At 31.7% G+C, this 12,309-nt stretch overlaps 4 protein-coding genes across 4 annotated transcripts; 2 read left to right on the top strand and 2 right to left on the bottom strand.

Moving 5' to 3' along the window:
- Positions 1-14: 14 nt before the first annotated feature.
- On the bottom strand, positions 15-1,179 carry LOC119602663 (succinate dehydrogenase [ubiquinone] cytochrome b small subunit, mitochondrial-like). The gene is made up of 4 exons (XM_037954291.1): positions 1,002-1,179; positions 748-863; positions 493-680; positions 15-428 (listed from the first exon to the last, which is right to left on the bottom strand). The coding sequence occupies exons 1-4, from the start codon at positions 1,042-1,044 to the stop codon at positions 242-244; spliced, it is 534 nt and encodes a 177-aa protein (XP_037810219.1). The 5' UTR covers positions 1,045-1,179; the 3' UTR covers positions 15-241.
- Positions 1,180-1,484: 305 nt separating this feature from the next.
- LOC119602670 (helicase SKI2W) lies at positions 1,485-5,916 on the top strand. The gene is made up of 7 exons (XM_037954300.1): positions 1,485-3,164; positions 3,232-3,951; positions 4,041-4,220; positions 4,284-4,860; positions 4,919-5,097; positions 5,162-5,293; positions 5,553-5,916. The coding sequence occupies exons 1-7, from the start codon at positions 1,557-1,559 to the stop codon at positions 5,754-5,756; spliced, it is 3,600 nt and encodes a 1,199-aa protein (XP_037810228.1). The 5' UTR covers positions 1,485-1,556; the 3' UTR covers positions 5,757-5,916.
- A 199-nt stretch (positions 5,917-6,115) lies between these two features.
- On the bottom strand, positions 6,116-7,961 carry LOC119602673 (dnaJ homolog subfamily C member 8). The gene is made up of 3 exons (XM_037954304.1): positions 7,505-7,961; positions 6,985-7,305; positions 6,116-6,895 (listed from the first exon to the last, which is right to left on the bottom strand). Exons 1-3 carry the CDS (start codon positions 7,559-7,561, stop codon positions 6,524-6,526), a joined length of 750 nt encoding a protein of 249 aa, XP_037810232.1. The 5' UTR covers positions 7,562-7,961; the 3' UTR covers positions 6,116-6,523.
- A 424-nt stretch (positions 7,962-8,385) lies between these two features.
- Positions 8,386-9,286, top strand: LOC119602674 (probable oligoribonuclease). The gene is made up of 2 exons (XM_037954305.1): positions 8,386-8,945; positions 9,020-9,286. The coding sequence occupies exons 1-2, from the start codon at positions 8,488-8,490 to the stop codon at positions 9,231-9,233; spliced, it is 672 nt and encodes a 223-aa protein (XP_037810233.1). The 5' UTR covers positions 8,386-8,487; the 3' UTR covers positions 9,234-9,286.
- Positions 9,287-12,309: the final 3,023 nt, after the last annotated feature.

Genomic DNA, 12,309 nt, shown 5'->3' with positions numbered 1-12,309 from the left:
AAGCCCTAAAATAATTTTAAATTCATTCGTTTTATTAATTTATTTTTAAACATTTTTTCTCAAATTGAATATCATATTGAATTCTACCGTTTTTTAACTTAAAATCAAACATTTTAATTAGTACTTTCACCGTTATATTTAGCTGCAAAAGAAGCCAAAAATTCTAGTTATTTTAACTAAAAATATATAACAAAGGAAATTTCCACAATAGATGGCATCTGGAGGAGGAATCTAAATGTGCTTAAACACCTTTAACGGCCCACAATTTCTTAACCGATTTGGCAATACCAATGTCATTGTAGATCATGTAGAAAAGACCACCCAAAGTGGCCATAGAAATCAATAACAAAGAACCATGAGCAACTTTAGGTAAAACATTGCCTACCACAGCGGGGCGGACATAATCGGTAACCATGGCTTCAATACCCCTAAAAAATAAAGAAATGTTTAAGAATAATTATAGACAAAAAATGAACACAAACAGTAGTTTACCAGTGGGTGTGCAAAACCAAGGATACAGCCAACAAAGCATCCATGGACTGGGAAGGTAATAAAAAGGCTGCGGGAATAACTGCCAAAAGGGCTACGGAAACACCACGTTCAATGGTCCACAAAGCAGTGTGATTACCACCCTCAGCTGACAGACGTGGAGCACTCAATGCAATGTTACGGCTGACAGGCTAAAAACGTAGAAAATCTCTATAATATAACAAATAAAATAATATGTATTACTAATCCAGTACTTACGGCAGCATTTTTGACCAAACTCAAAGGTTTAACCAAGGCATTGCGTTGAGCAGCTACTACTGTAGCATAGGTCTTCAAGGGGGTCAAACGTGCGGATTTCATCAAACCAGCAGCACCTTTAAAAGGCATTTTTGTTTAACATTTTTAATAAATAGTTTAGGGTTTTTTCAGTAATATCCCATCTCAAGTTATATAATTTACATAATTAAAATTTTCAAATTCTCTAAAGATTTTACGTGCACCCTTCTACTTACTGTTGAATTTGGTAGCATTACGTAGCAACATATTAAGAGCCATGTCTGTTTTTTATTGTTTATTGGAATTTTCCTTTAAAAAGTTATGATTTTTAGGAAAAAATCACTTTAAAAATATTCAGCCACAGAATGTGTTGAAATGGGCAGTAAAATGAAACGAATGAGAAGTTAAAAGAGAACTGTCAAAATGTTTAATATAAAGTTGCCACATAACACGTAAATGATTTTTAATAGAGTTTCTGAGGCTAATTTTAGTGGGTTTGGTGGTGCATTAAATATTAATAAAACCTGTTAAAAATCAGAATACAGTAAATAGTTTTTGTTTTGTATATTATCTATTTGGTTACTTTATTGAGTTCATAAAAAGTTAAAAACATAAATTATTTGAAAACAAGTATTCGATATCATCAATGCACAAAAATCGCCAAAGCTGCAAAAAATTCGTTACAATTTGGCAACGCCCTTACAAATTGTTGTGAATAAATATGCTGAAATTGCAATAAACACAGTGAGGAAAAGGAAAGCAAAAACAATTGTTGATGGAATTTTGGAAAAATGGCCACTATTGATGATGAAAATATTAAAAAATTACAAAACTATATACTCTCACCAGAGTTATCAATACACGATCCCCTGCCGGATATAATACCTAGAAAATTCAATGAAATGCGTTTGTTGAATTTGCCGCGAGGACCGGCGAGCACAAAATTGGTACCCAAACGAGATTTGATTACCGGTCAAATTAGCGCATTTGTTGAAGTGGATTTAGAAGATGTGGGAGCAAATGCCAATAATTCGACATCAATGAAACGTGAACCGGGTTTGTTAGATGAAGTAACTAGAGGATCGGCCATGAATTATCCCTTCTGGCCAGGCGGTTTGGATGAGCCGGCCAAGGAAATCAAACGTTTAGAAACACAAGGTTTCGAAATTGAAGGAGAGTTACTAACTACTCCTCCGGGTTTTAAGACTGGTTATGATTTTAAACATAATCCCAAGTACAAGGAAGAGCTTTACATCCCCATCAAAACAGAGGAAAATGTTAATTTGCTTAGAAATCTAGAAGACGATTTAGATGTCCAGGAATGGCTGAAAATGACCCAAAATGAAGATGCGGAAAAGAATTCGGAAGCAAACAGTTTAAATAACCAGCCATCGGAAGAATTTAAAGATGTAGATGAGCATATAATGGCTTCAGAACTGAAACCTGTGTTGGAAATTTCCAACACCAAAGAAACAAATTTACGTACAGAATGGGCCGAAATGTTGGATATATCACAGCCGATTACTGATTTTAAGGAGAAAATACCCTGTCCCGCCATGAGCTATCCCTTTGAGTTGGATACTTTCCAAAAACAAGCCATATTAAAACTAGAGGAAAGACAATACGTATTCGTGGCGGCCCATACTTCGGCTGGCAAAACAGTGGTAGCAGAATATGCCATTGCTTTATCACAAAGAGATTTGACACGCACCATCTACACTTCACCCATTAAGGCTTTATCTAATCAAAAATATCGTGACTTCAAAAAGACTTTTAAAGATGTTGGTCTCATTACAGGCGATTTACAAATTGATCCCACTGCCACCTGTTTGATCATGACCACAGAAATCCTGAGATCTCTGCTTTATTGTGGTAGTGATATTACACGTGATTTAGAATATGTCATCTTTGATGAGGTACACTATATAAATGATCCAGATCGTGGTCATGTTTGGGAAGAAGTTATTATTCTATTACCCGACCATGTTAATATCATAATGTTATCGGCCACTGTGCCAAACACTATGGAGCTGGCTGATTGGGTAGGCAGCACTAAAAAACGTAAAGTGTATGTGATAAGTACTCTGAAGCGTCCGGTTCCTTTAATGCATTATCTGTATACCGGATCTGGTGGCAAGAGTAAAGATGATATTTTTCTGCTGGTCGACGAACATGGTCGTTTCTTACAGGATGGCTATGATAAGGCGGTCGAGAGGAGAGAGGCCATGCAAAGTAAAACGAAAAGAATGGGCGGTGGTACGGGAGCTAAAAATCAATCAACCACGCCGAAACAGGATCAGAATACATGGATTGGTTTAATAGATTTCCTGAAACGCAATGATAAAATGCCGGTAGTGGCATTTACATTGTCGAGAAATCGATGTGATAGAAATGCTTTGGTAAGAAAGAGCTTTTATCAAACAATGTTTTTTATTATTACATACATATTTGTTATTTTCATACTAGGCCCTACAATCTATTGATTTAAATACAGCACGCGAGAGAGGTTCTGTAGAAATGTTCTTCCAACAGTGTTTGTCGAAGCTGAAACCACCGGATCGCGTCTTACCACAGGTTTTAACCATGAAAGACTCTCTTGGTCGCGGCATTGGTGTACATCACAGTGGCATTTTACCTATACTAAAAGAAATTGTTGAAATGCTCTTTCAGTCTGGTCTGGTGAAGCTACTCTTTGCCACTGAAACATTCGCTATGGGCGTCAATATGCCAGCACGTACTGTCATATTTGATTCTCATCGTAAATTTGATGGCTTAGAAGTTCGTAATCTTAAACCGGGCGAATATATACAAATGGCTGGCCGTGCTGGACGCAGAGGTCACGATAAGAATGGTTGTGTTATTTTATTGTGCAAAACGAACGTACCCCCTGTACAGGATTTACGTTCTATGATTTTGGGTAAACCTGAAAAATTAGAATCACAATTTATCTTGCGTTACGCTGTGATATTGACCTGTCTACGTATTGAAAGCATTAAGGTAGAGGATATAATGAAATATTCATTTAAGGAGTTCAATCAAAAGTTGCAGTTGCCAGCTCAACAAAAACAATTGGAAGTGGCCCAAAATAAGTTCTCACAAATGCCCGAACTGGGTGAGCATTTACAGCCTTTATCAAAGTTTTATGATTTGGCCTGGGAGTATATAACGGAGAAACAAAGACTTATGGTAGGCTGTCAAATACATTTAATAACTATATTGATCACATCTTTAAATTAATTAAATGATAATTTAAGATTTTAATTTCGATTTTTTAGAAATTTTTAATAGCTCAACCGAAAATTGTGAAAGAACTTAAAGTAGGCCGCATTGTAGTTGTGACTAAGGGAAACCACTATAATAAAGTAGGCGTGGTTTTGTCCATTAAATCTGTAGCTGGCAAGGATGCTGTTTATCGCGTTTTAGTATTGGATCATCAATTTAAAACGGATAACAAGGTAATAACAATATAGAATTTAAGAAGCACAGAATAGCCAAAAATTGTAATACCCTTTCAATAGAACGAATTTCAGCGCGGTGAGATGTACTATAAAATGGTAGCTCTTACGCCTCAGCATAAATTCTTTCACCCAGAAGGTATTGGCGGTCACATAATACTTGATTTAAAAGCACCCGATTTTGTAGAAATTACCAAATCTTCTATGAAAATTGAAGCAGATATAGTTATTCGCAATTGGGAACAAAGACAAATTGAACGCTTTAAAGATTCACCACCCGCTAGTACTGTGGTTAAAGTAGTTTCGGAATTACATCAAATAAATGAAAACTACATACAAAATCCTGATACTTTGAAATTTATCAATATGTCGAAGGAAATCAATGTGAATGCCGATACGGAAATGGCTCAAATACGTTATTTGGAACATGTATGGCGCCAACTGCAAGAGATCTTGCCGCATACAAACATTGCCGGCTTCGAAGAAGAATTTGCCAATGTCTACGAGCGTAAAATACTCGAACAACGTATTGAAGAATTGAAATTTAAAAATTCAACAAAAAATCTTTCTTTATACCCCGACTATTGTAACAAATTGGAAGTTTTGAGAGCTTTAAAGTACATTGATGAATTGGATGAAGGTAAGTTTGTTAAATAATACAGTTTGTTTTACTTAGTTCTTCAAAAATATTTATTTAGTTACTCTCAAGGGTAAAGTTGCCTGTGAAATGGGACAAAATGAATTGCTGATCACAGAGTTAATACTTTGTAATATGTTTAATGATCTGGAGCCAGCCGAAATAGCTGCCTTATTGTCTGGTTTAGTGTTTCAAGCTAAAATACAGGGCGAACCCGTCATACCTGAAAAACTGAAAAAGGTTGATTTTTTTTAATTCACTTATACACTTTTTAAACGTTTATATTGTATATTTGTGATTTTAGTGTGTTAAAGAATTTGAAGAAATCAATGATAATATATTGGCTGAAGAGTTGAGACGTCATGCTGTGGCCGAATCGGAAGATCGTTTAAACTTTGGTTTACTTGAGGTTGTTTATGAATGGGCTCGCAATAAGGTAATTTTTTTTTAGTTAATTATTAAAAACTCTCTGGTGTGTTACTTTTAGCTTTTCTAAAGATGATTAGTTAAGCTATGTTTAAGCAGTTCTTTAAACATTTCATTTTAAAATCGTCAATCGAAAATCGTTTATTTAAATAAAATAAAATCCAAATAAATTTACTTTAAGTTGAAATGAATTGTTTGCTAAATTAAGTTTAACAATCATAACAAAAACTAGCCCTTCATATGATTTAAATAATTTCTCTTACTTTTAGCCATTTGCTGAAATAATGAATCTTACTGAAGTCCAAGAGGGTATTATTGTTCGTTGCATTCAACAGTTGGATGAGACATTACGCGATGTCAAAACTGCCGCTATACGCATTGGCAATCCCGATTTACAATCTAAAATGGAAGAGGCCTCGAATGCCATTAAACGTGACATTGTATTTACGGCCAGTTTGTATACAACATTTTAAAAATCGTTGTTTGCAAATGGTGGGTAAGTTTATTTTTTGCATAAATATAATTAAAAATTGTAATAAGAAATTTCTACCCAAATTGCTGAAAGCAATAAATTGTAATAATAATTTTATATAAAACAAAAAGTTTGTTTTCACAAGTAAAATTAAAAAAAAAGGGACATTTTTTAAAAAAAGTTATAGATTTTTTGACCGATAGAAAGATCTTTGTACATATGTGTTATGGCAGTAGAATCGTTAAAGTACAGATTTAAGAACTTGAACAAATTAATAACACCACATTTTCGCTTTAAAACTATTTTCTTTTTTGTATTTTGTTCTTTTTTTTAATGTATAATTAAAAATATCAAAATTAATTATTTTATTACGAACATAAATTATATTTAACTTATGTACTCGTACTACATTTAAAAGAAACATCATTTGTTAGATTCACAGATTCAATATTTAGAATGTTAGCATAAAATGTAAATGCCAGTATTCTAAAATTTTAATTGTAATTTTTTTGCATCAACATGCATATATATATATATCAATTTAAAGATTTTTTATAGAATTGTGAATATTTTAGTTGTTACGTTTCTTTTGTTTAAAACTATTATTATAAATCTAAAGATTACAAAAAAATATATATGAAAAGAAATATGTAATGTTTGTAAAAAGAACACGTTGATGATTTTGAAACAACGTAAAGTAGTTGAAAAAAATTATATAGGTGGACTTAAGATTTAATAATTTTAAAATTTAATACCACCAAACAATATTTATCGTGTTTCCGGTTTAAATTTCGGTGGCATCATCATGCCATGCATGCGTTTTTGTTTTTTAGCCTTCTTGGCCGATTTACCCGATTGAAAATCATGCCAACTGTTAACGCGACTTTGGCGGGATTCTTCGAAATTCTTTTGCCATTCTTTGTCGGCTTTACGTTTTTCCTCCTCTTCGATTTCGGCCTCTCTTTTACGTTTACGCTCCTCTTGATCACGTTGATCCAGCTGTTGTCGTCTTCGTTCCATGTCAGCAAATAATTTCATTACCATAACGTAAATGGCATGTTTATATTTGACAGGATCATCCTCGGGTATGGTCTCAAAACAACGATTTTCTTTTTTAATCTTTTTGCGTTTTTCAGCAATCTGCAAGAAATGATAAACAGAATAATTTAGAAAGTATTGGTTTTATATAAAAGCGGTTAATATATTTTTCGAAGTTCAAAAGAGCTTACCATATGATCTGTTCTCTCTTTGGCTTCCTCATAAACGTCTAAGCATTTCTTGCGTCCCAAATCGTTTTCCAGTGTCTTCCAGGCACGATTTATAATATCAAACGCTTTTTGAGCGCGGTCCTTATCATCTTGATTCTTATCCGGATGCACTAGTATTGACAATTGACGATAACGTTTCTTGATTTGTTCAACTGTGGCTTCCGGTTCAATTTGTAACACCTCGAAGGGGTTGAGATTAAAGTACGTTGAACCTGGACGAAGTAAACGATCAATTTGTTGAGTAGATGTTAGTACGGAATCACGTTTTTCAATTTCTTTAACCTGTGAATATGGCAAAATATCTTTTAATTTAACAACAAATTCAAATCTAAACCTAATAATGGTCACACAATGCAAAGGTTGTGTCTCTTTTTTTATTTTTCATCTGTTTGTTTACATATGGATTTGGGGCTCTTTACATAAACAACGACATTGAAAAAGAGCTGAGTTGTTTGACTACATCCAGTAATATTTTACTTACTTCTGTGTAGAAAACATCAAAGGATTCTTTCGATGTACTGGGTTGTTCCGAACTCATTTTTTCAGTTACGGTTTCAGTTTGTCTGTGGCAAAATAATGGGAAAATAGTTTATTAAAAGTATTTTTTGTATACAATTTTTTTTGTGGAGGTTTGTGGGTATGGCGAAGATACACCAATTTTCAGTTGTTGCTTTAGTATAAAACACAAGAATGTCTTGTAAATTCTTTTTATAAGTTTATTTATGTTTTTTCTTAAAATTTTGCTAAAATTTAGCAAAATTTGCTATTATTTTGTATTTTTTTAACCAAAATGCAGAAAATTTTTTGTTAAACGTCAGGAAGCTAAGACACACAGTTGTATAAATGGGTATTTAAAACAATAGAGTTGCCAAATTTTAATATATTTTTAGACAAAAAATTACACTACTAAAAACAAATGTTTATTGACGGAAAGTGATCACTTGTTCACTTCAATTTAAATATGTACTATGTATTTTTTTAACTCTGTAATTTTTGGCGGTGTAATTAAAACACTCAAGATGCCAGGTTATCCCACGAGAGCCCTCCAATCGACCTATACCTTTATACAAGAAGTTGGAGCCCCGAACAATTAATTAATCATAAGTATCATAACCTCGAATGAGGTAAGTAAAACGAAAGCACGCAATTAATGCAAACAACGCATAAATTGGAAACAGTTATAAGGAGTAATACACTCAATTGGAGCGAATGTGTCCTTAAAAAATAATGGCGATAACGCGAGAGTTGTTCCCCAACTCAGACCTGAATTACGACTGATATGTACTATTTATTAGTTTTCATGGTTGTCAAAATAGTTTTAAGTATTGTGTCTCTAAACCAACACTGGTAACCCTAATGACAACACACATGATATGTTTATTTTAGTTAATGAGCATTAGTTTTTTAATATTGTGTTTAACGTGATACTAAATTAAAAAGAGTACTAGAAAAAAAGGAAAATAAATGATTTCTGTATTAAACAAATTATTAACTGCCAACAAAATATTACTCCAACTCCTGCCCAATACATTGGCCACAAGAAAATTAACAAACACTTCCCGGGAAACACAAAAAATGACCTCAAATCAAGACTTTTGCACCGACATTGTATGGATGGATTTGGAAATGACTGGTCTTGATGTAATTAAAGACAAGATATTAGAAGTATCATGTCTTATAACGGATAAAAACTTAAATGTTCTAGCCGAAGGACCCTGCTTTGCCATCAATCATCCGAAAAATGTTTTTCGTGAAATGAATGATTGGTGCATTAAGCACCACAATGAATCGGGGTTGGTAGAGAAATGCCTGAAATCGCCAATAACAAATGAAAAAGGTGAACAATTGATAGTTGACTTTTTAAAACAGCATATACCTAAAGGCAAATGTCCTTTAGCGGGTAATTCGGTTTATATGGATAGGTAAGTAAATATATTTTTCGTTTAATTTTTAAATGGATAATTTAATAATCGAATAAATTTATTTTATTTTTTAGGTTATTTTTACGTCAAGAGATGCCCTTAGTAGATGACTATATGCATTATCGTATTATTGATGTTTCTACCATTAAAGAATTAGCACGACGATGGAATCCTAAATTATTAGATGCAGCACCCAAAAAGAAATTTGCCCATCGAAGTTTAGATGATATTTACGATAGTATTGAGGAGCTGAAATTTTATAGACAATATTTTTTTAAAGAAACTTAGTACATGCAATGCAATCAATCAATATAATAAACGCATAGAAATAATTACAAAAAGGCCTTATGAAAATTGCTAAAATAAGGTAAAAAACTTATAATGTCAATTACTATTATTTATAATATGTATATGTAGTACATTAGAGTGTCCTGAAGAATAACCGTTGTGTGTATTTCGGTTAAAATTAAATATTTCTTCAATATTCTTCAATCAATGAGAGTTATATATCGTCTCCTGAAATGTCAAAGGGCATAACAACACTTTTCAACACAATAAAACAAAATAAAAACAAGTTGAATATTTTGGTTGGATATTTTGGTCATAAGATGGTTTTATTCAAATGCGTGTAACTATTGGTACCAGCAAAAATTGTCCAAAGGAGTTCAGATAGCTATTTCTTCAATGTTTCCATTTTTTAATTTAATTTTTTTTAATAATTTAATTTTTTTTTAGAAACCCCCATTTTTTTGCTAAAACGAAAGCTTAGACTTAATTTTCCCCTATTTTTTCAAAATGGACGTTTTTGCAGCTTTTTTGCTCAAATGAAAGCTAAGACCATTTCCTTTAAGAGCTTTGTGGATACTTAGTAGGATGCGAGTGGGATATCTATAAAAAACATATTTGAACTCAAGAAGCAATGTTTTTGAGTTAAAATATTATTTTTTTTACATAAGCCGATTGCATCCCACTATAACTATAAAGCTCGTAAAGAAAATGGTCTAAGCTTTCTTTAGAGCAAAAAATTATACAAAAACGTCTATTTTGAAAGTGCCAAATATTGAAAAAATCGTGTTCTTAAGTTAAAAAATATTTTTTTTGATAGATGTCCCACTCGCATCCCATTATGGGACTATAATGACCTTAAAGTAAACTGTCTAAATTTTGGAAACATTGAATAAATAAAACTCCTTTGGACAATTTTTGCTGGGACCAATAGGTGAAAAGTTGCACGCATTTGAATAAAACCCTGTATGACCAAAATGTCCAACTTTGACCCCCTCTAAGCCCGGCAGTTATAGACCGATAGCGCTGAAAATTTGTGTCTGGCCTACTATCCAATAATACTAACATTGGTGCAAATTTCGTCAAAATCGATTTTTTTAATTTGGGTCACTTGATATGAAATTGCCTATATGTATTATATCCCAACATCAATAAACATTTTTGAGTGTAAATGTGCCGCCTATGTTTTTGACATAGAGTCCTAAAAATTTGTGACAACATGTATTTTGATGCGGAACATTTTCAATCAAAACGTCGATTATCATTAAAAGTACATTTTGATGACATTTCTTATAAGAAATATTAAAAAAATTATAAAAACTTAAAAAAGGTCCTATATATTCTCACCAAAATATTGACGTCAGGACAAAAAATATGAGAAATGGTACCTTAGAATGAAATATGTTCTTTTTTACTCTAGTACTCTACATGCCCGAGATGTCAAAACTTAAACACGACAACACTTCCTCTTTACGCATATGGAATTAAAATCGGATTAACCGTTTATAAGATTTTCATTCGTCTTGAATAAAGAGAAACCCTGGAGTTTTTTTTATTTTAGAATAATATCTCGAAAACTTTATGTAATGGAGTTTCGACTTACATATTTTTAAATTTCGTCGGCCTTTGTTTTAGATGTCAAAATTAATCTTCGCGAAATCACTTAAACTCTTATAAATGATAAAATTTTTGTCTTAGATTCTTTAGGCATCACGTTTGGAGTTGACCGACATTAAAGATCTTGTTTAGATGTTATTTTTTTTTTTTTTTTTTGACAAAACTATGGTTAGAAAACAGTCTAGAAGCTTTCTTTATTAGTTATAGGTTTAAGAATTGTTTAATGGCCATCAGAACACATATCTACTGACCTTAGAATATAATATCAAAACTTTAAACCATGATTTTCCATATGTTATATGTTATATGTTCAAACATAAATTGTTTAGCTACTTAAACACAAATTATGTTATTGACTTCTACCAAGTACTCTACATTAACAAAATAATCTTGCATCAGAAATTCTAGACTGTGATCAGACAGAAATTTGTTCCACCATCTTTTTTTTTTTTTTGATAACGTTTACATATTGAACTATTAATTCTTTTTTAATATTCATCTCCTTTTTAATTAAAACAAATATTAATAATAAAATATGTCTATAGCAGATTAAAAATTGGAAAAAAAAGAATAATTAAAAGAATGGTGTTACAATATTATAACAAAATGATCACGTACTTAGCAACGATCGCAAAATATGAAAAAAATTATCTTAAAAAATATTTGGAAATGCAATAAGGAATTTAAAAAAATAAGCATATACTTATGTACATATCTGGACTTGCAATCTTCTATTTAAGTTATTAACTGTCACTCATTTCAATCTCTTTGGAAATCAATTTTCGAAATGATCATAGGAAAATTACGTGTTTTTTTCACAAGCAATCAAAGTACAAATTTCAAGAAAATAGATAAGGCTTATTAATGGTTCGAATGTAACGGTCTCTGCATAAAAAATATTATAGGTGGCCAGTTTTTATGTTATATAGATTTAAAATATTTTTTTATTTCTCAATGGAAATATGTATGTACTCCTAAAAACACTGATTCATTCCACACCTAATGCTGACAAAATAGTACTGATATTCAATGAATTTTTATTTTGAAAATCAAAACAATAAAAAAAAAACTGAACTTTGATATATTATATGTGTATAAGCTTATATTATAGTTTTAAATAGGATTTAAATATTCAGTTTTATTTAAACTTTTACTATTTTTATAAATTTTGTTGTTTCAATCTTAATAAAAACTGCACACACAGCTATCTTGTCATTTCGAATCTTAGCTATAGCCGGCATGTGCCTTATCTCTAGGAGACTCTCAAGGGTCAAGCTTTCTATTTTTTATTGTTTATAATGAAGTATATATTATATACTGTGTTAATCATATAATTTGATACAATACTTAATTTATGAAATAAATATAATTTGACTAAATTTTATAATGTACTTACCTGGTAATGTGTTTAACCCTCATTTTTGCTTTAAGATCATTTGTCTAAAATATCCATTAGAGATCT

Source organism: Lucilia sericata, unplaced genomic scaffold (genome assembly GCF_015586225.1).
Source record: "Lucilia sericata isolate MDLA Ls3-8-SP2 unplaced genomic scaffold, ASM1558622v1 Contig000248F_arrow, whole genome shotgun sequence".
Taxonomy (NCBI): Eukaryota; Metazoa; Arthropoda; class Insecta; order Diptera; family Calliphoridae; genus Lucilia; species Lucilia sericata.
The sequence above is the reverse complement of the archived record's forward strand: the minus strand, read 5'-3'. Positions and strand labels throughout refer to the sequence as shown.

Excerpts from the sequence above, each read along its gene's own strand:
- LOC119602663 (XM_037954291.1), bottom strand. The coding sequence starts at position 1,044 with ATGGCTCTTAATATGTTGCTACGTAATGCTACCAAATTCAACA. Across the intron at positions 864-1,001 it reads TAATGCTACCAAATTCAACA|GTGCTGCTGGTTTGATGAAA; the intron begins GTAAGTAGAAGG and ends TGCCTTTTAAAG. Across the intron at positions 429-492 it reads TTGGTTTTGCACACCCACTG|GGGTATTGAAGCCATGGTTA; the intron begins GTAAACTACTGT and ends TTTATTTTTTAG.
- LOC119602670 (XM_037954300.1), top strand. The coding sequence starts at position 1,557 with ATGGCCACTATTGATGATGAAAATATTAAAAAATTACAAAACTATATA. Across the intron at positions 3,165-3,231 it reads GATGTGATAGAAATGCTTTG|GCCCTACAATCTATTGATTT; the intron begins GTAAGAAAGAGC and ends TTTTCATACTAG. Across the intron at positions 3,952-4,040 it reads CGGAGAAACAAAGACTTATG|AAATTTTTAATAGCTCAACC; the intron begins GTAGGCTGTCAA and ends TCGATTTTTTAG.
- LOC119602673 (XM_037954304.1), bottom strand. The coding sequence starts at position 7,561 with ATGAGTTCGGAACAACCCAGTACATCGAAAGAATCCTTTGATGTTTTC. Across the intron at positions 7,306-7,504 it reads TTGATGTTTTCTACACAGAA|GTTAAAGAAATTGAAAAACG; the intron begins GTAAGTAAAATA and ends CCATATTCACAG. Across the intron at positions 6,896-6,984 it reads AAGAGAGAACAGATCATATG|ATTGCTGAAAAACGCAAAAA; the intron begins GTAAGCTCTTTT and ends CATTTCTTGCAG.
- LOC119602674 (XM_037954305.1), top strand. The coding sequence starts at position 8,488 with ATGATTTCTGTATTAAACAAATTATTAACTGCCAACAAAATATTACTC. Across the intron at positions 8,946-9,019 it reads AATTCGGTTTATATGGATAG|GTTATTTTTACGTCAAGAGA; the intron begins GTAAGTAAATAT and ends TTTATTTTTTAG.